The following is a 14,497-nucleotide window of genomic DNA, read 5'->3' as shown; positions in this document are numbered from 1 at the left end:
AGTGGTCCTTCACTACAAACTTGAGAGTCCTTGTAGGGTTGGGTTCGAAATCACACTTAAAGAAGAGGAAATAAGACGCCATGGGTAAAAGTAAAATTAAATGGGACTTTATTTACCACCAACAGTCATCAATCATGCCGTGTCAGTCTCCCATTGACTGACAGTACTTTGGTCTCAGTTCATAGACCTGAACAATAGACCATAGACATTCCTGTTCCGGAACTCCCACTACCTGCTTCTCTAGCCATGAGCTTAAAGGGGCTTTCTCCATTCAGGCAGATTGGTCTTTTGGTCTTATCTTATGCTGTTGGCTTCTCATGGCGCTACATAATAATTATGGCCTTTGTACCACTGAGTTGGCGTTGATGGCACCACTCAAAAGATTTGAGAAGTGGGCTTCCTTGCCAAGTAATGGTGGAGTTAGTGTGGAAGGATCTAAATGTGGTTTCCCTTTGCTAGGACTTGTCACAGACAAACTGTATTGCTCATCAAATATCTGCATTAAGGCTCTTCTAGTTACTTGGTGACCACTTGGACATTTAATGGCAGCCTTTTATAGACTTTAGTTGGAGTTCTTGGAAATTGCTTCTATAGGCACATTGTAATGTTCACACTTTCCTCTGTACACGTGGAAAATAACATTGGGTCGGATCTGTCAAATGATGGACACCAGCAGCACCAGATGGGATCCATTGACTATAGTGGGTTCTGTCATTAAAAAGTAGGAATGCTTTCCAAAATAGAAGTGTAAATAGTTTATTTTGGCAATTAAAATGCAAAGTGACCGAACAAAAGAGAAATGTAAATCACATCACTATTTGGTGAGACTGCCCTTTGCCTTCAAATCGGCATCAAATGTTCTAGGTACACTCGCCAAAAGTCATTTTGTAGGATTATAGTCAGGTGTATGATTAACCAGATATGCCAAGCAGGTGATAATGATAATCCCTTTCATGTGTAGATAGAAATAAAGTCATTAAATGAAACAACTGTGTAGGAGGCTTAAAACTGGGTGCTACAACTCTGCTACAAAGGTGAGGTTGTGGAGGACAGTTTCATGTCACAGGTCATACTCCATGGCAAGACTGAGCTCAGCAACATTACACAAAGTAGTTATACTGCATCAGAAAGGTCTCCACCAGGCAAAGACTTTAAAGCAGACTGGGGTTTGCAGATGTGCTGTTCAAGCTCTTTTGAAGAAGCACAAAATGGACAGTGGACTCCGTGGTGGACCAAAGAAACAGTGTACGAGATAAGAGATGCGTCATACTTACTTCCTTGCTATATCAGAAGTTGTCCAGCAGTGTCATCAGCTCGGAAATGGCAGAAACCAGTGGAACCCAGGAAACCTATCTACTGTTCGAAGACCTAGAAACAAGGTTAAAGGGGTTGTCCCGCGGCAGCAAGTGGGTCTATACACTTCTGTATGGCCATATTAATGCACTTTGTAATATACATTGTGCATTAATTATGAGCCATACAGAAGTTATAAAAAGTTTTTTACTTACCTGCTTCGTTGCTGGCGTCCTCGTCTCCATGGTGCCGACTAATTTTCGCCCTCCGATGGCCAAATTAGCCGCGCTTGCGCAGTCCGGGTCTTCTCCTGTCTTCTATGGAGCCGCTCGTGCAGAATGCAGGCTCCGTGTAGCTCCGCCCCGTCACGTGCCGATTCCAGCCAATCAGGAGGCTGGAATCGGCAATGGACCGCACAGAAGAGCTGCGGTCCACGGAGACAGAGGATCCCGGCGGCCATCTTCAGCGGTAAGTATTGAAGTCACCGGAGCGCGGGGATTAAGGTAAGCGCTCCGGTAAGCTTTCTTTACCTCCCTGCATCGGGGTTGTCTCGCGCCGACCGGGGGGGGGGGGGGTTGGAAAAAAAAAAAACCCGTTTCGGCGCGGGACAACCCCTTTAAGCAACTGAAGCTTGGAGGAATAGCTAACACTAGGGAGGGTGATCAATGAGTGGGACAGGTTACCACGGGAGGTGGTGAGTTCTCCTTCAATGGAAGTGTTCAAACAAAGGCTGGACAAATATCTGTTTGATGTTTACTTATCCTGCACTGAGCAGGGTGTTGGACCTGATGACACTGGAGGTCCCTTCCAACTGTACCATTCTATGATTAACCATGAACGAAAACATGCAGTAGAACTAGGGTGAAGATAAATAACAGCAAATTCTCTGGACTGATAAGTCAACATTTGAAATATGTGGCTGTGACAGAAAGCAGTTTGTTCATTGAAGGTCTGTAGAGCGGTACAATAATGAGTGTCTGCAGGCAACAGTGAAGCATGGTGGAGAGCAGTACAATAATGAGTGTCTACAGGCAGCAGTGAAGCGTGGTGGAGAGCGGTACAATAATGAGTGTCTGCAGGCAGCAGTGAAGCATGGTGGAGAGCGATACAATAATGAGTGTCTGCAGGCAACAGTGAAGCATGGTGGAGAGCAGTACAATAATGAGTGTCTGCAGGTAGCAGTGAGGCATGGTGGAGAGCAGTACAATAATGAGTGTCTACAGGCAGCAGTGAAGCGTGGTGGAGAGCGGTACAATAATGAGTGTCTGCAGGCAGCAGTGTAGCATGATGGAGAGCGGTACAATAATGAGTGCCTGCAGGCAGCAGTGTAGCATGATGGAGGTTCTTAACAAGTTTGGGGCTGCATTTCAGAGAATGGAGTTGGGGATTTGGTCAGGATTAATGGTGTCCTCAATGCTGATAAATACAGGCAGATACCTATCCATCATGCAGGACCATCAGGGAGGCGTCTGATTTGCTCCAAATTTATTCTGCAGCAGAACAACAACCCCAAACATCCAGCCAAGGTCATTAGGAACTATCAGTGTAAAGAAGAACAAGGAGTCCTGGAAGTGGTGATTTGTCCCCAACAGAGCCCTGATCCCATCATCATCCGGTCTGTCTACGATTACATAAGGAAAAAGAAGAATTGGAGCGAGCTTCATCCACAGAAGATCTGTGCTTAGTTCTCCAAGATGTCTGGAACAACCTCCCTGCTGGGTTCCTTGAAAAACTGTGTGCAAGTGTGCCTAGAAGAACTGATGCTGTTAAGAAGGCATTGCATTTTTTTAATTGATAAAAATAAACTATTTACACATACTTTTTTGGAAATTTCCCACACCTGCATAAAACGTTTGACCAGTACAGTATGGACAGTAAGACATATGACACAAGTAAAAGGGAGTATGACTACAGGATTTGTTTGTAGTCTGTTGCCATGGAGACACATAGTTCTGCATAGAAGCTGTAGCCACAAAACAGCAGAAGATTTTTAGGGTGGCCATACAGGGTATGTGTCATAGCGAGGGGGAAGCGCACGTTTTATTTCGAATTGCTGCGACAAGGCAAATGTAGCAGTAGCTCGTCAATTAAAGGGAGAATACATGAATTAATTATCTGCTAGCCTGAAAGTTTATGAAAGTAGTCCCAGTTTAGGGTCATGGGGTAGACTTCAGGCGGCTGAAACCTTGTTCTCTCGTGGTGGGCAATGGACAAAATATTTTTCCAGTAAAAGGACAGAATCGTGGTCTTCGCGAATGGATGGCGTTTCGGACACAGTGTTCTGGTTTGCCTTCAGCCTCTAATTCTGTAATCGCCCCCTGAACTCATTACGCCAACATCCAGGCAGTCGTCATTGAACTTTAAATGTGCCTTTTTTCTTCCTAGTAGCAGAAGCCGAGGTGTCTCATTTGTCCTCCGTAATCTCCTGCGCTTCACAGCGGTCTCACATAACCTTTATTTCCCATAAAAGCTTTTTCTTGTGTTTTGAGTGGCGGGGAAGTATTTGAAGGGAAATGTTTTTGTAAGGATTGTTATTGGACTTTTCTCATTACTGGTGCACAAGTGGGGATCGGTGAATGGCTGCTGCTGTCTGTACTACCAGAATTCCACATGTGCAGCTCATTATATTCATATGGGCACCTTCATCTCCCGAGTGGTACTGACATGAACCCAACTGTGCTGTCAGGATGATTTACTCAGAAACCCTTGGAACAACAGCTTGTTAGGAATATTAAAGGCCAGGCTGGAAGAAAAACAGCGCTCCGTGTCCGGTGTCAAGCACGGTCGCTAGTTTTTCTTTTCCTTATTTTTATGTACATTCACAATAGATAAGTGAGGACATAAAGAAACACAATCTGAAAGGCCAGATCCACCGGGAATAGCAGTTCACACTCCACGGTGTAAATCCGGGACTTAGGCCTTGCCATATTACAGCCCCTGTTGTGCTGTATGGGGGTGCCGGTGGTATTTCGGTATGCTTACAGTTTCGCACTGAGGCTATATTCATACGGCTGATTTTCACTTGTGAGTTCTGTTCTGTCCAAGTCTGAAATGGAAGGAACTTGCATGGAAGAAGAACCCATTCATTTAAATGAGTTAATTCGACTTTTTCAGATGTCCTATTTTTGTGTGATTTTTGGATGTTTACACGGGGGGGGGGGAATGTTGCGGAATGTCTGCAGTGGAAATTCCGCTGCAAATTCCACAGAACTTCCATACCATTGCTGCGGATGTTGACTCAAAAACAGCTGATTTCAGAAGATGCAGCGCTCACCTCCGAAGTCTTCGGGTGACCGCTCCTTGGCATCCAGTACTCAGCAGCCTCCAGTGAGCACTGCGCGCCGCTGGTCAGGTGAGGGCATTTCTGCGTCACCTGACCAGCGGCTCTGTGCTCAGTACAGACCATCGGGCACCAAGTGAAGGAGTTGCTGACAGCCAAAGACTTCGGAGGTGAGCACTGTATCTTCTAAGCACTGAACCCGAAGCCGATTTGAGGTCAATATCTGCAACAATGGTGCAGAATTTGACTCTCATTTGGATACGGAAATGCTGTGGAATTTCCCCTGCGGACATTCTGTAGCATTTCTGCCCCGTGTAAATATACCCTCAAAAATCGCCCATTTTCTATGGGAGAGTTAAAAAAAATTAAAAATAAAAAACTTACCACATTTGCATTTGAGGACTTTTTTTTTCAGCAATTTTTTTTACATGCTCGAAAAACAGATATGAAACAGATGCCAATTGTGCTTTAGAGTCGCAAAAACGGTTAGTTTTCATTGACCAAAATCGCACTTGCCCATGTGAATACAGCCTGAAGGTTCTTTGGCACACTTCCTTAGATGTCAAATTATGCACATGTAGTACCATAAAACCATTACGTCTTGGAAGAACATAGTGCCTCACAGAGGCACCATATAGACAGTACACGGAGTACTTACTGGTCAGTAATGTGGACCTATAGGCACTCTGGGTGCCATTAGGGGGTCTGTGCAAGAAACTTCACATCTAATCTATTGAATTGTCACCTTTACCTCCTGTACACAAAAATGAATGAAATTGCATGATGATCCTTAAAGGGTTGTCTGGCACTTTTACTATAGATGACCTATCCTCAGGCCACTCAAGGTCCCAGCCGATCAGCTGATCACCCAGCCAGCTGTCATTGTTGACAGCACTGGAAGCAGATAGCACTGTCCATAATGCAGCAATCCAAGTTGGTACTACAGGCACAGCTCCCATTGAATACAATGGGGGCTGTGTCTGTAGTACCAACCCAGGCCACTGCAATCTTGACAGCGCTATCTGCTTCGCTTGCTGTCCATAATGGCAGCAAGCTGAGTGAGGAGGTGATTGGCGGAGATCCTGAGTGGTAGACCTCCACCGATCTGTTACTGATAGCCTATTCTGAGAATAGATCATTGGTAGTAGAAGTCTCAGACAACCCATTTTAATATGGACATGATTTATGATTGTGGTGCTAAGGGGTAATATGTCTTTTAAAAAGTTGGATTAAGGATCCATTCACATGTGGTGGTTGAACTTCGCACCTTAATCTCACTTTGTGAATGGACCCTAAGCAGATTGAAGTATAAGGCAAAAAAAATTTGAATTCATGAATGGGTGAGTGAGTGCTGCCTCTGATTGGCTGAGAGCTCGGACCAATCAGAGGCATCTCTCAGGTGTCATTCAATAGCTGAAAACTTCCTCTGATTGTTACAGTGCTCAGCCAATCAGAGGCAGCCCATTCAACAGGCGGGGATTTTAAATCCCTGCCCGCTGAATACTCCTCACAGCAGTGCAGAAGAGCCGGCTGGACGCGACTGAGCCCCGGCAGCTGAAGAAAGGTGAATATGATTTTTTTTTAATTTTTAGCACCATTTTTTCTTGTTTTTTAGGGAAGGGCTTATATTTAAAGCCCATCCCTGAAAAACAATTATAGGATGCCGGCAGCTGGAACCCCTACGCAGGTGTCATCTGTGACAGCTGTGGTAGGTAATTATTCCCTGCAGGGATTTAGAATTCCTTTCCTGCATCTGTCACAGATGTGGCAGGTGCAGCAGGGAATTCTTTTTTTCACGCGGGGATGAAGGAAACATCTGCGTCAAATGTGTTCTTCATCCCCGCGGGGACAGGTACGTTTTTTTTTCTTTACACTAAAATTATTGTTTTTCAGGGAAGGGCTTATATTTAAAGCCCTTCCCTGAAAAACAATTACAGGGTGCCGGCAGCAGCCGCGGCTCCATTGAAGACGATGCGTGCATTCCCTATTGTGCACGCATTTCCTGTCTTTACAGGCACGCACCTGTAAAACACAGACATGTGAACACACCATAGAAAATGCATTGCTTGTAATAGACGCTTGTTTTTGTGTGTGCGTATGCACGCACAAAAACACGCTCGACTGAAGCCACCCTTAGTCTGGATGGGCGCACATGCTTTGATCAAAATATGCGCTGAGAAACTTCCATTTTTATAGTTAGTTTAGACAACAGTTGTGCAATTTTCATTTAGTTTTTAAATATGTATGAGTGCCGAGGCCTGTGTTTCTGTTACTGTAATTTTTGCAGCCATGGCAGACTAATAACTAAGTGAATAGCATTTTTTGCTGACTTACGGCCCATTTCCATAGGATAGCTCATCAATACTAGATCAACAGGGGTCTGTTGCCCAAGACTCCTGTGAATCAGCTGTTCTTTAAGCCAGTGTGCTTATTCACTGAGCTGATTTCTACAGGAAACGGACAGCTCTATTCCCACTGTAGTGGCCAAGCTTCGTATTGCAGGCAAAGTTCTCATTGAAATGTGTTTGGTCAGTAACAACTCCTTCCTAAACAGACAGTCTCTCCAATCTTCACTACAATGATTGTAAAGCTATCCTTTATACTGGCACGTCCTCATTTTTTACTTTATAATTTATGTTTATGGGGGTTTTCGGATCCTCTTCGGCATCCACTCTCAGTGGGTAGGAATGGGTCTTGGGGGAAGAATCGGTCGTGTTGCATTCTTTCAAACATTTCCTTTCATATCACCCCTCCCATGACAGAAGAGTGCAAACCAGTTCTATTTCGTCAGATTCCATTTACATCAATAAGACAAAATGTTATGGTGCCCATAGACATAAACCGTGTTACCAGAGCCTTCTAAGTCATGTGATCGCTGACTATCTATATAAAAAAAAATCAGTTCCCACTGAGCACACTACAGGCTGACAATTCCTGTTTTCTGCAGCCCGTCTTTGAGCTTTGCTGCACAGACTGGGATAGCTCAACAGAGCAATCTCATTATCAGCATTAGGATTTACTTAAATGTAATGACAGAGTGCAGAACTTGTGTACTGCTGGATACATAGATAAGGCACTATACACAAAGATAAAATGTATATAGCTCCCCTGTAACTTTTTAGCCTTTGTAGGAGGGGCTGTACTACACTGTTTCCTGGAGCCTGTAAAACTTTATGGTCGCTTCTCTGACTATTAAGTCCCATTAACCCCAACTCTCATAAAGTACATATACCTCGCTGCACTGTTTATACAGATAATACAAGGATAAAGTGTGTCCCTTCAATATGGCCACCCAAAGAGAGGTTCTCATGAATAAGATGATGATTGGCTACAACATTAAAAAAAAAAATTATAAAACACGTAATGTACATGTATGATGACTGTATCTGGCGAACTCTTCACACTGGCCAAAATCACTTATTTGTTACCTACAGCTAGTTCCATACAAAGCCTCATGCAGGTTGGACAAACTTCAAAGGGGAAAGCAGATGGACATTTACTGTCCAAATCCAGTAACCCCCACTTCGGGTGGTGGGGGGGGGGGGGGTAGTACAGAAAGATGGACTGTTTAATATTCTCTATTTCTTCCTTATTCCCTCACTGTCCAGTCTTAACCCAGGTATTTGTTTAATGACCTAATGGGCAGTTCTGCAAAAGCCAAGGACTGGGAACTTTAAAAGATGTGTGGGATAATAGAAAAGTATCACATTTACTGAGGGCTGGAGTGCGCACCATTTTCTATCTACCCTGAGGAATACAAAAACTTTAGAAAAGTTCTGTAAGTTCTTAGCATTTTATTTTAGAACTGTTTTGCATTTATTGTATGTCTTTTTTATTTTGTCCTCTTTTTACCCTTCATTTTTGTAAGCACTGCATTATTATGTCTTAAAGTCTAAAAACTTTGAGAAGTGCGGTCTTTGTGGCTTTGAGCATAACCCTTTGCTGGAGAGCTGCATGGGTGGGCATGTGCAGGTCCCTTGGCCTTCTCTAGGGGTGGTGACAATGAGCGTTTGTTTGGTGCACGATGTTGAACTTAGGCCACACCCCTTTGTCAAATGCAGCAAAAAAAAATTCAAAAGTGTCTGAACATACATGTTAAGTGTGATGCAAACCATGTAAGACAGAAAGGTTTACTGCACAAAAGCCGCTACATTTTCAATAGTAGATCTGCCCTTTTCTTTTTCTAAATACGTTTGACATTCCCTTTAACAACTCTAAAAGCCGGGTGCAGCTAGCTGCAATGCGAGTTGCGTCTGAGAGATTCAGGCGCTAGTCGCATCACACATCCGCTCATCCGTGTGCTGTCCAATGTACTCAGCACAATGACATGCATTATAATTTGTCTTCCATGACATGGACAAGAATAGGACATGCCATGGGTTTTTTCACATGTGTTAAAATGTTCATGTGCTGCCCGTGGATTAAATGAGTTAAAAGAGAGTAAAATTAGTAAAAAATGGAATATTCTCCTATTCCTGCAGCCCGAACAAAGTGGTAGGAGGTCCCTGGCCGTACGTTGTGCACCTGACCGCTCAGCCGCTCGCAGTATTCAGTGGCCGTAGAAGAATCGCCACTGAAGCCCGTGAGCAGCTGAGCGGTCAGGTGCACAATGAATGGTACAGGACCCCCTGCCAATTCATCTGCGGCCTTCCAGGTTCCATGTGGCGGGCACTGGGGCAGCCGCGGGAATAGAAGAGTATTCAATTTTTATTAATTTTAGGTCCTTTTAAGTCCTAGAAAACCTCTTTAACACAGACAGTCCCAAATACATGAGTGTGCCGGAGGCCTTAGTCTGATGGACACTGGTAAGTTATGGAAGTCGGAGAAATAATTCCCTAAAATGTTTTACTTCTGTTTTCTTTTTAGTGTTCAAAAGGATCCAGACACAAAGCAGATAAATATCATATCTTCTGTCTACAAAGTATCGGCCTATGTAAGTCTCCAGTACTGCCCGTGATAACATCTGATGGTAGACTTGTGTATGGGCATGGTCTAAGATTTTCTTATGTATCTAAGTTGGCCAGAAGGTATAAGAATGGTTGTAAAAAGAGTGGAAGTGTGACCCTACCCAGAAGTCAGGAGAAGCCTCAGCACTCCACTCAGCATTAGATAATGTGTCTTCTACACAAGTAGAGTCCCATAATGACGCTTTTGTGATATTTTAGTCATAACATACCCCGTCCTCCCACACAGACTATAGATGACCATTTTCTCTCTGCCGTCCCTCCATTACAGATGCGTAGAGTCATATTCATCGTATATAGCTGGAGATGCTCATTACATAGCTGTTGGCTGAGCAGGCCTGGTGGAATAAGCCGCTCGCTGACCAATCTACTGAGGACTTATACAAAGGGCATTTAGGTTCTAAGGTCTACTCATTTTTTTCTATGGAGTAGGAGCAGCTAGAAATATGGGGCACTTTTTAGAAGACGTTGGCGTCCTTCGGAGAAGAATGTAATAGATGAAAGCATCGTCCAGTGCCCAGAACCAACGTGACAGCGGCTGGAGTGCTTAAAATGATGACGTTCCTGTTCCAATAAGAGCGTGTAACCATCGGTTTTCTTCACTTTTGTTGAATGACACCCATCAACAGTCTTCGTCAGTTGAGTTGAGACATGCGATGAAGGTGTCAGGGGCTTGAAAAATGTGTATTCATGGGTGCAACAGTTCTAAGAAGACTAAACATCGTGTGAGAAAAACCAAAAGAGCCTCGGCCACGCACCAGCCGGTCCGACTACATGATTGCTTGAGTAGAGCAAGTGGTTATGGAGGACCACCGACTGTGGAAGAGATTGCTGCAGAGGTGGCATTTCTCTACGATCTGTATACACAATCCCATGTGAAAACATGAAGATGTGATAAATAATTTTTGGTCATTTTTTTTATTTTGGGCTCCTGCCCACTTGCGTTTTTCTTGCTTGTTTTTTTCACACTATTGTCAATGGGACTTTCTAATGTTAAAAACGCATCGCAAGTTGGTGCTTTGCAATTTTTGTGCATTTTTAACATTAGAAAGTCCCATTGACAATTGCGTGAAAAAAAACCAGCGATATCGCATGAAAAAAAAACACGCTAAACCCATTTGGATGTCAAAATGTACAATTAAAAAAGAAAAATCTTGAAATCCTTCAGTTTTCACACTGATCACTAAGTAATAATAGTCTAACACTTCCTACTTTGTAGAGATTATTTCTCAACACAGGCAGAATTACAGTATGTAGATAATGCAGGATTCACCACTTGCAATCACAGCTCACCTCCTCCCCCTCCCTGCACAGCAATCTCTGCACAAGACACAAAGCATGTCCAGAACACTATTATCTCCATGGTCCATGAGGCTGGAGCAAAGCATAGCTCTAAATGCTGTTAACCACACCTAAGGCAAGAGAGACAAATCTACAGTCCGACAGTAAAAACAGATGTGAAGAATTGAATATATTTTACTATCTGGTCTTAATTAGCAAACAAAAATACATGAATCAGTACATTCCCTTTAACCCCTTAATGACCATGGTGTTTCAGTCCTAAAGGACCATACACTTTTTAGCGACTTTATCCATATGGTCGTTTTAATGACCCTTTTTTTTCCTGGCCAGCCGAAACAATTTTTTGGGCGTTTTTCTTTTTTCATCACATACAGCCTTATATTTTAATACCTTTTTAGACAGAATTTTTATTTTATTTTATTGAGGGTAATATATACAAATGTTTTTTAAAAAAATTTAAAAAAGATTTTTTTTTAATTTATAGTTTTTTCATTTTTAAAATGATTATATTCAGGTTAAAATAAAGTACCTCATTTTGTTTTGGACGTTTTGATATATAATTTGTATAATTTCGGATTACAGGGCGGATTCAGTGACGGGTTAATGTTGCCGTCGGCATCCATAGGAGCCCCAATTACAGGGGAAAACATCCCCTACTGTGATGTTAGTCACTGTCAGAGCTGGTCAGGGGTTTGCTAAAACCCTGCAGCTCTGACATGCTGGGAATGGCCAACAATCATGTGATCACCTAGTCCCATATAGCAAGCGGCAATGCAGCCTCCTGCATTCTGTACATGGCGCTCACTGAGTACTATGTAACTTGTGCAGGAAAAGGCAGAAGCGGTTTCTGTCAAGGACAACCCAGAACCTGACCTGCTACGTTGTAGCAGCTTTAATCCCATGCTGTATATTTACTATCGGCCGGGACTAAAGCCCAGGACCAAGTGACATATATCTATGTTGCTTGGTCCTTAAGGTCGCTTCCACATGGGCGACAAGGATATGGACGCGAGAAAATTGAACTTCCTTTTCAGTTTGAACTACTTTGGACTGAACTGACTTTTTGCAGAAGTTTAGCAAACCTGGCTAAACCGAACTTTTCAGAAGTTTGCTCATCGCTAATCCTGAACAGAGATCCCTCCCCTATAAACCCAGGATTCCCTGATAGTTTTTAAGTTGCCCCTTCCTTTGTTTTTCTTGGCGTTCTGTCTAATATAATGTCATTTTGATAAATTTGGTGTAATTTGCCTATTTTCAGTAGTTCATAAATTCACACATCTTCCGACACAGTTTATAAATCCTCTCTGCTATGTCGGGTGGATGAAGAAGGTGGTGGTGGCTAGCAGAGTGGCCTATGCTTTGTGCCTTTTGTTGTGATCTCGGATGACAGCAGTGATCGTACTTTCTTTTGTCTTCTATTGTCTTCCTTGCAGGATGAGAACGGATTATGCTATCCATCAACCAGACCGCATGAGCAGACATTTGCCTATCTTATCGTGGACCCTCTGAAGCGTCATGTCGCTGTGCTCTACCATGGTTTTGGCGGTGGAATCTTTTAAAGCACCAGTAACATTTGACTCAAAGAAGAGTGACGACAGTGATGTATGCAATAATGCATTAGTCTTTTTGAGATAAAACTTGTCAAAGGGGTATTCTGGTCATAGGATATGCCATCTTGAACATTGGGTGTCAGACGGATGGTTTCCTCAACAATCATGCAAACTAAAGGGCTGAGTTTCTATTGAAATAAATGTCTGCAGTACCAACCCAGACCACTATACACTGTATGGAGCTGTCTGCTTCCTGCAGCAAAAAAGCTAGAAGGAAAACAAGCCCTTTTATGTTTTGGCAATTATGACATTTCAATCTATTTATTTCTGGTACTTTTTATGGTTTATCCTTCAGATTATCTAATATAACATGAATACAGATATTTATTACATTACATTGCATATGTCTTCTTTTTGTAAAATAAAAATTATAATGTTGTTTATGCATTGCTTTTAAGAAGCATCATTGCCAAAATGTGTAATTTTATGTCAGTCAATGCTAGAAATTTGGATATTATAACAACATTTTGCTTTACCTTGACAAACAATATGGCGTTCACTACGGTGGCGGTAGTAGGAGTTGTTATTCAGCTGGCCAAGACTAGGTTCAAGTCATCTGTTCTATAGTGATACATGACCACATTACTAAACAGATTTGCCTACTACCAAGAGTGGTCATAAATGGCTGCACATCCAAGTGGAAGAATGTATCAAGTGGGGTACCACAAGGCTCTGTCCTAGGCCCAGTGTTGTTCAACATTTTTATAAATGATCTGGAGGAAGGAATCGATGGAAAACTGATCAAATTTGCAGACAACATAAAGCTAGGAGGGATAGCTAACACTAGGGAAGAGAGGGAGAGTATTCAAAAAGACCTAGAAAAGCTTGAACAGTGGGCAGCGACTAACAGAATGGTATTTACCAAGGAGAAATGCAAAGTCCTACATCTGGGCAAGAAAAATGAAGAAAGCACATACAGAATGAGAGGAATTGGGCTAAGCAGCAGCACATGTGAAAAAGACTTGGGTATACTAATAGATCACAGACTGAACATGAGTCAACAATGTGATGCAGCAGCCAAAAAAGCAAACACAATTCTGGGATGTTTTAAGAGAAGCATAAAGTCTAGATCACGTTAGGTCATTATCCCCCTCTACTCTTCCTTAGTCAGACCTCATCTGGAATACTGTGTCCAGTTCTGGGCACCCCACTTTAAAAATCACCTTGACAAACTGGAGCAAGTTCAGAGAAGAGTTACCAAGATGGTAAGCGGTCTACAAATCATGTCCTATGAGGAACGGTTAAAGGATCTGGGAATGTTTAGCTTAATAGCTGTCTACAAATATCTGAATGGTTGTCACAGTGCAGAGGGATCAGCCCTATTCTCATTTGTACAAGGAAAGACTAGAAGCAAAGGGATGAAACTGAAAGCGAAAAGACTCAGATTAGATATTAGACACTGAGGGTGATCAATGAGTGGAACAGGTTACCACAGGAGGTGGTGAGTTCTTCAATGGAAGTGTTCAAACAAAGGCTGGACAAATATCTGTCTGGGATGATTTAGTGAATCCTGCACTGAGCAGGGGGCTGGACCCGATGATCCTGGAGGTCCCTTCTAACTCTACCATTCTATGATTCTATTCTATGAAAGCTGGGCAGTAAGCCCAGTGCAAGTTTTGATAAAGGTCATATTCATTGTAACTATGGTTTCCCCAGAAAGTGATGTAACTAAAAAGCCATAACTGAATATAACAGGATTTTCTAGGACTATAATATTGATGACCTATTATGGACTGAACAACATAGATGGGATTCCAGTAGCTGTCAGATAGTAAAACAATTCTTAGCAGCTGCTACAGCATCTCTCTATGATTCTATTTCACTCAGCTCTTTCTCCCTCCTCCTCCTTCCCCTCTTCTCTCCATAGACTTCTATGGGTGGCATGTAAGCTGGTCTGTCAGTAAGCCATACGCTATCTACCTAATTGAATTTTAGGGGTGTTTCAGAGTGAATATACAGGTGAACAGAGAGAGAAGAGGAGGAAAGGACCCGGTTAGGTAGAGAAAGATGCATTTTTCTCTAATAAGATACATTGCAAAGTTTCTTAT

The 14,497-nt window shown here is 42.7% G+C and overlaps 1 protein-coding gene across 1 annotated transcript in view; it reads left to right on the top strand.

Annotated features, from left to right (window-relative positions):
• CFAP300 (cilia and flagella associated protein 300) overlaps window positions 1-12,788 on the top strand; it is a 42,450-nt gene extending 29,662 nt beyond the window's left edge. Inside the window, exons 6-7 of the mRNA XM_066586515.1 lie at window positions 9,440-9,506; window positions 12,273-12,788. Of these exons, the coding sequence (XP_066442612.1) occupies window positions 9,440-9,506; window positions 12,273-12,398 (193 nt within the window). The 3' untranslated portion in view covers window positions 12,399-12,788. The remainder of the gene's footprint in view (window positions 1-9,439; window positions 9,507-12,272) is intronic.
• Window positions 12,789-14,497: the final 1,709 nt, after the last annotated feature.

Source organism: Eleutherodactylus coqui, chromosome 1 (genome assembly GCF_035609145.1).
Source record: "Eleutherodactylus coqui strain aEleCoq1 chromosome 1, aEleCoq1.hap1, whole genome shotgun sequence".
NCBI lineage: Eukaryota > Metazoa > Chordata > Amphibia > Anura > Eleutherodactylidae > Eleutherodactylus > Eleutherodactylus coqui.
Note: the sequence above shows the minus strand (reverse complement) of the source record. Positions and strands in the feature narration are given on the sequence as shown.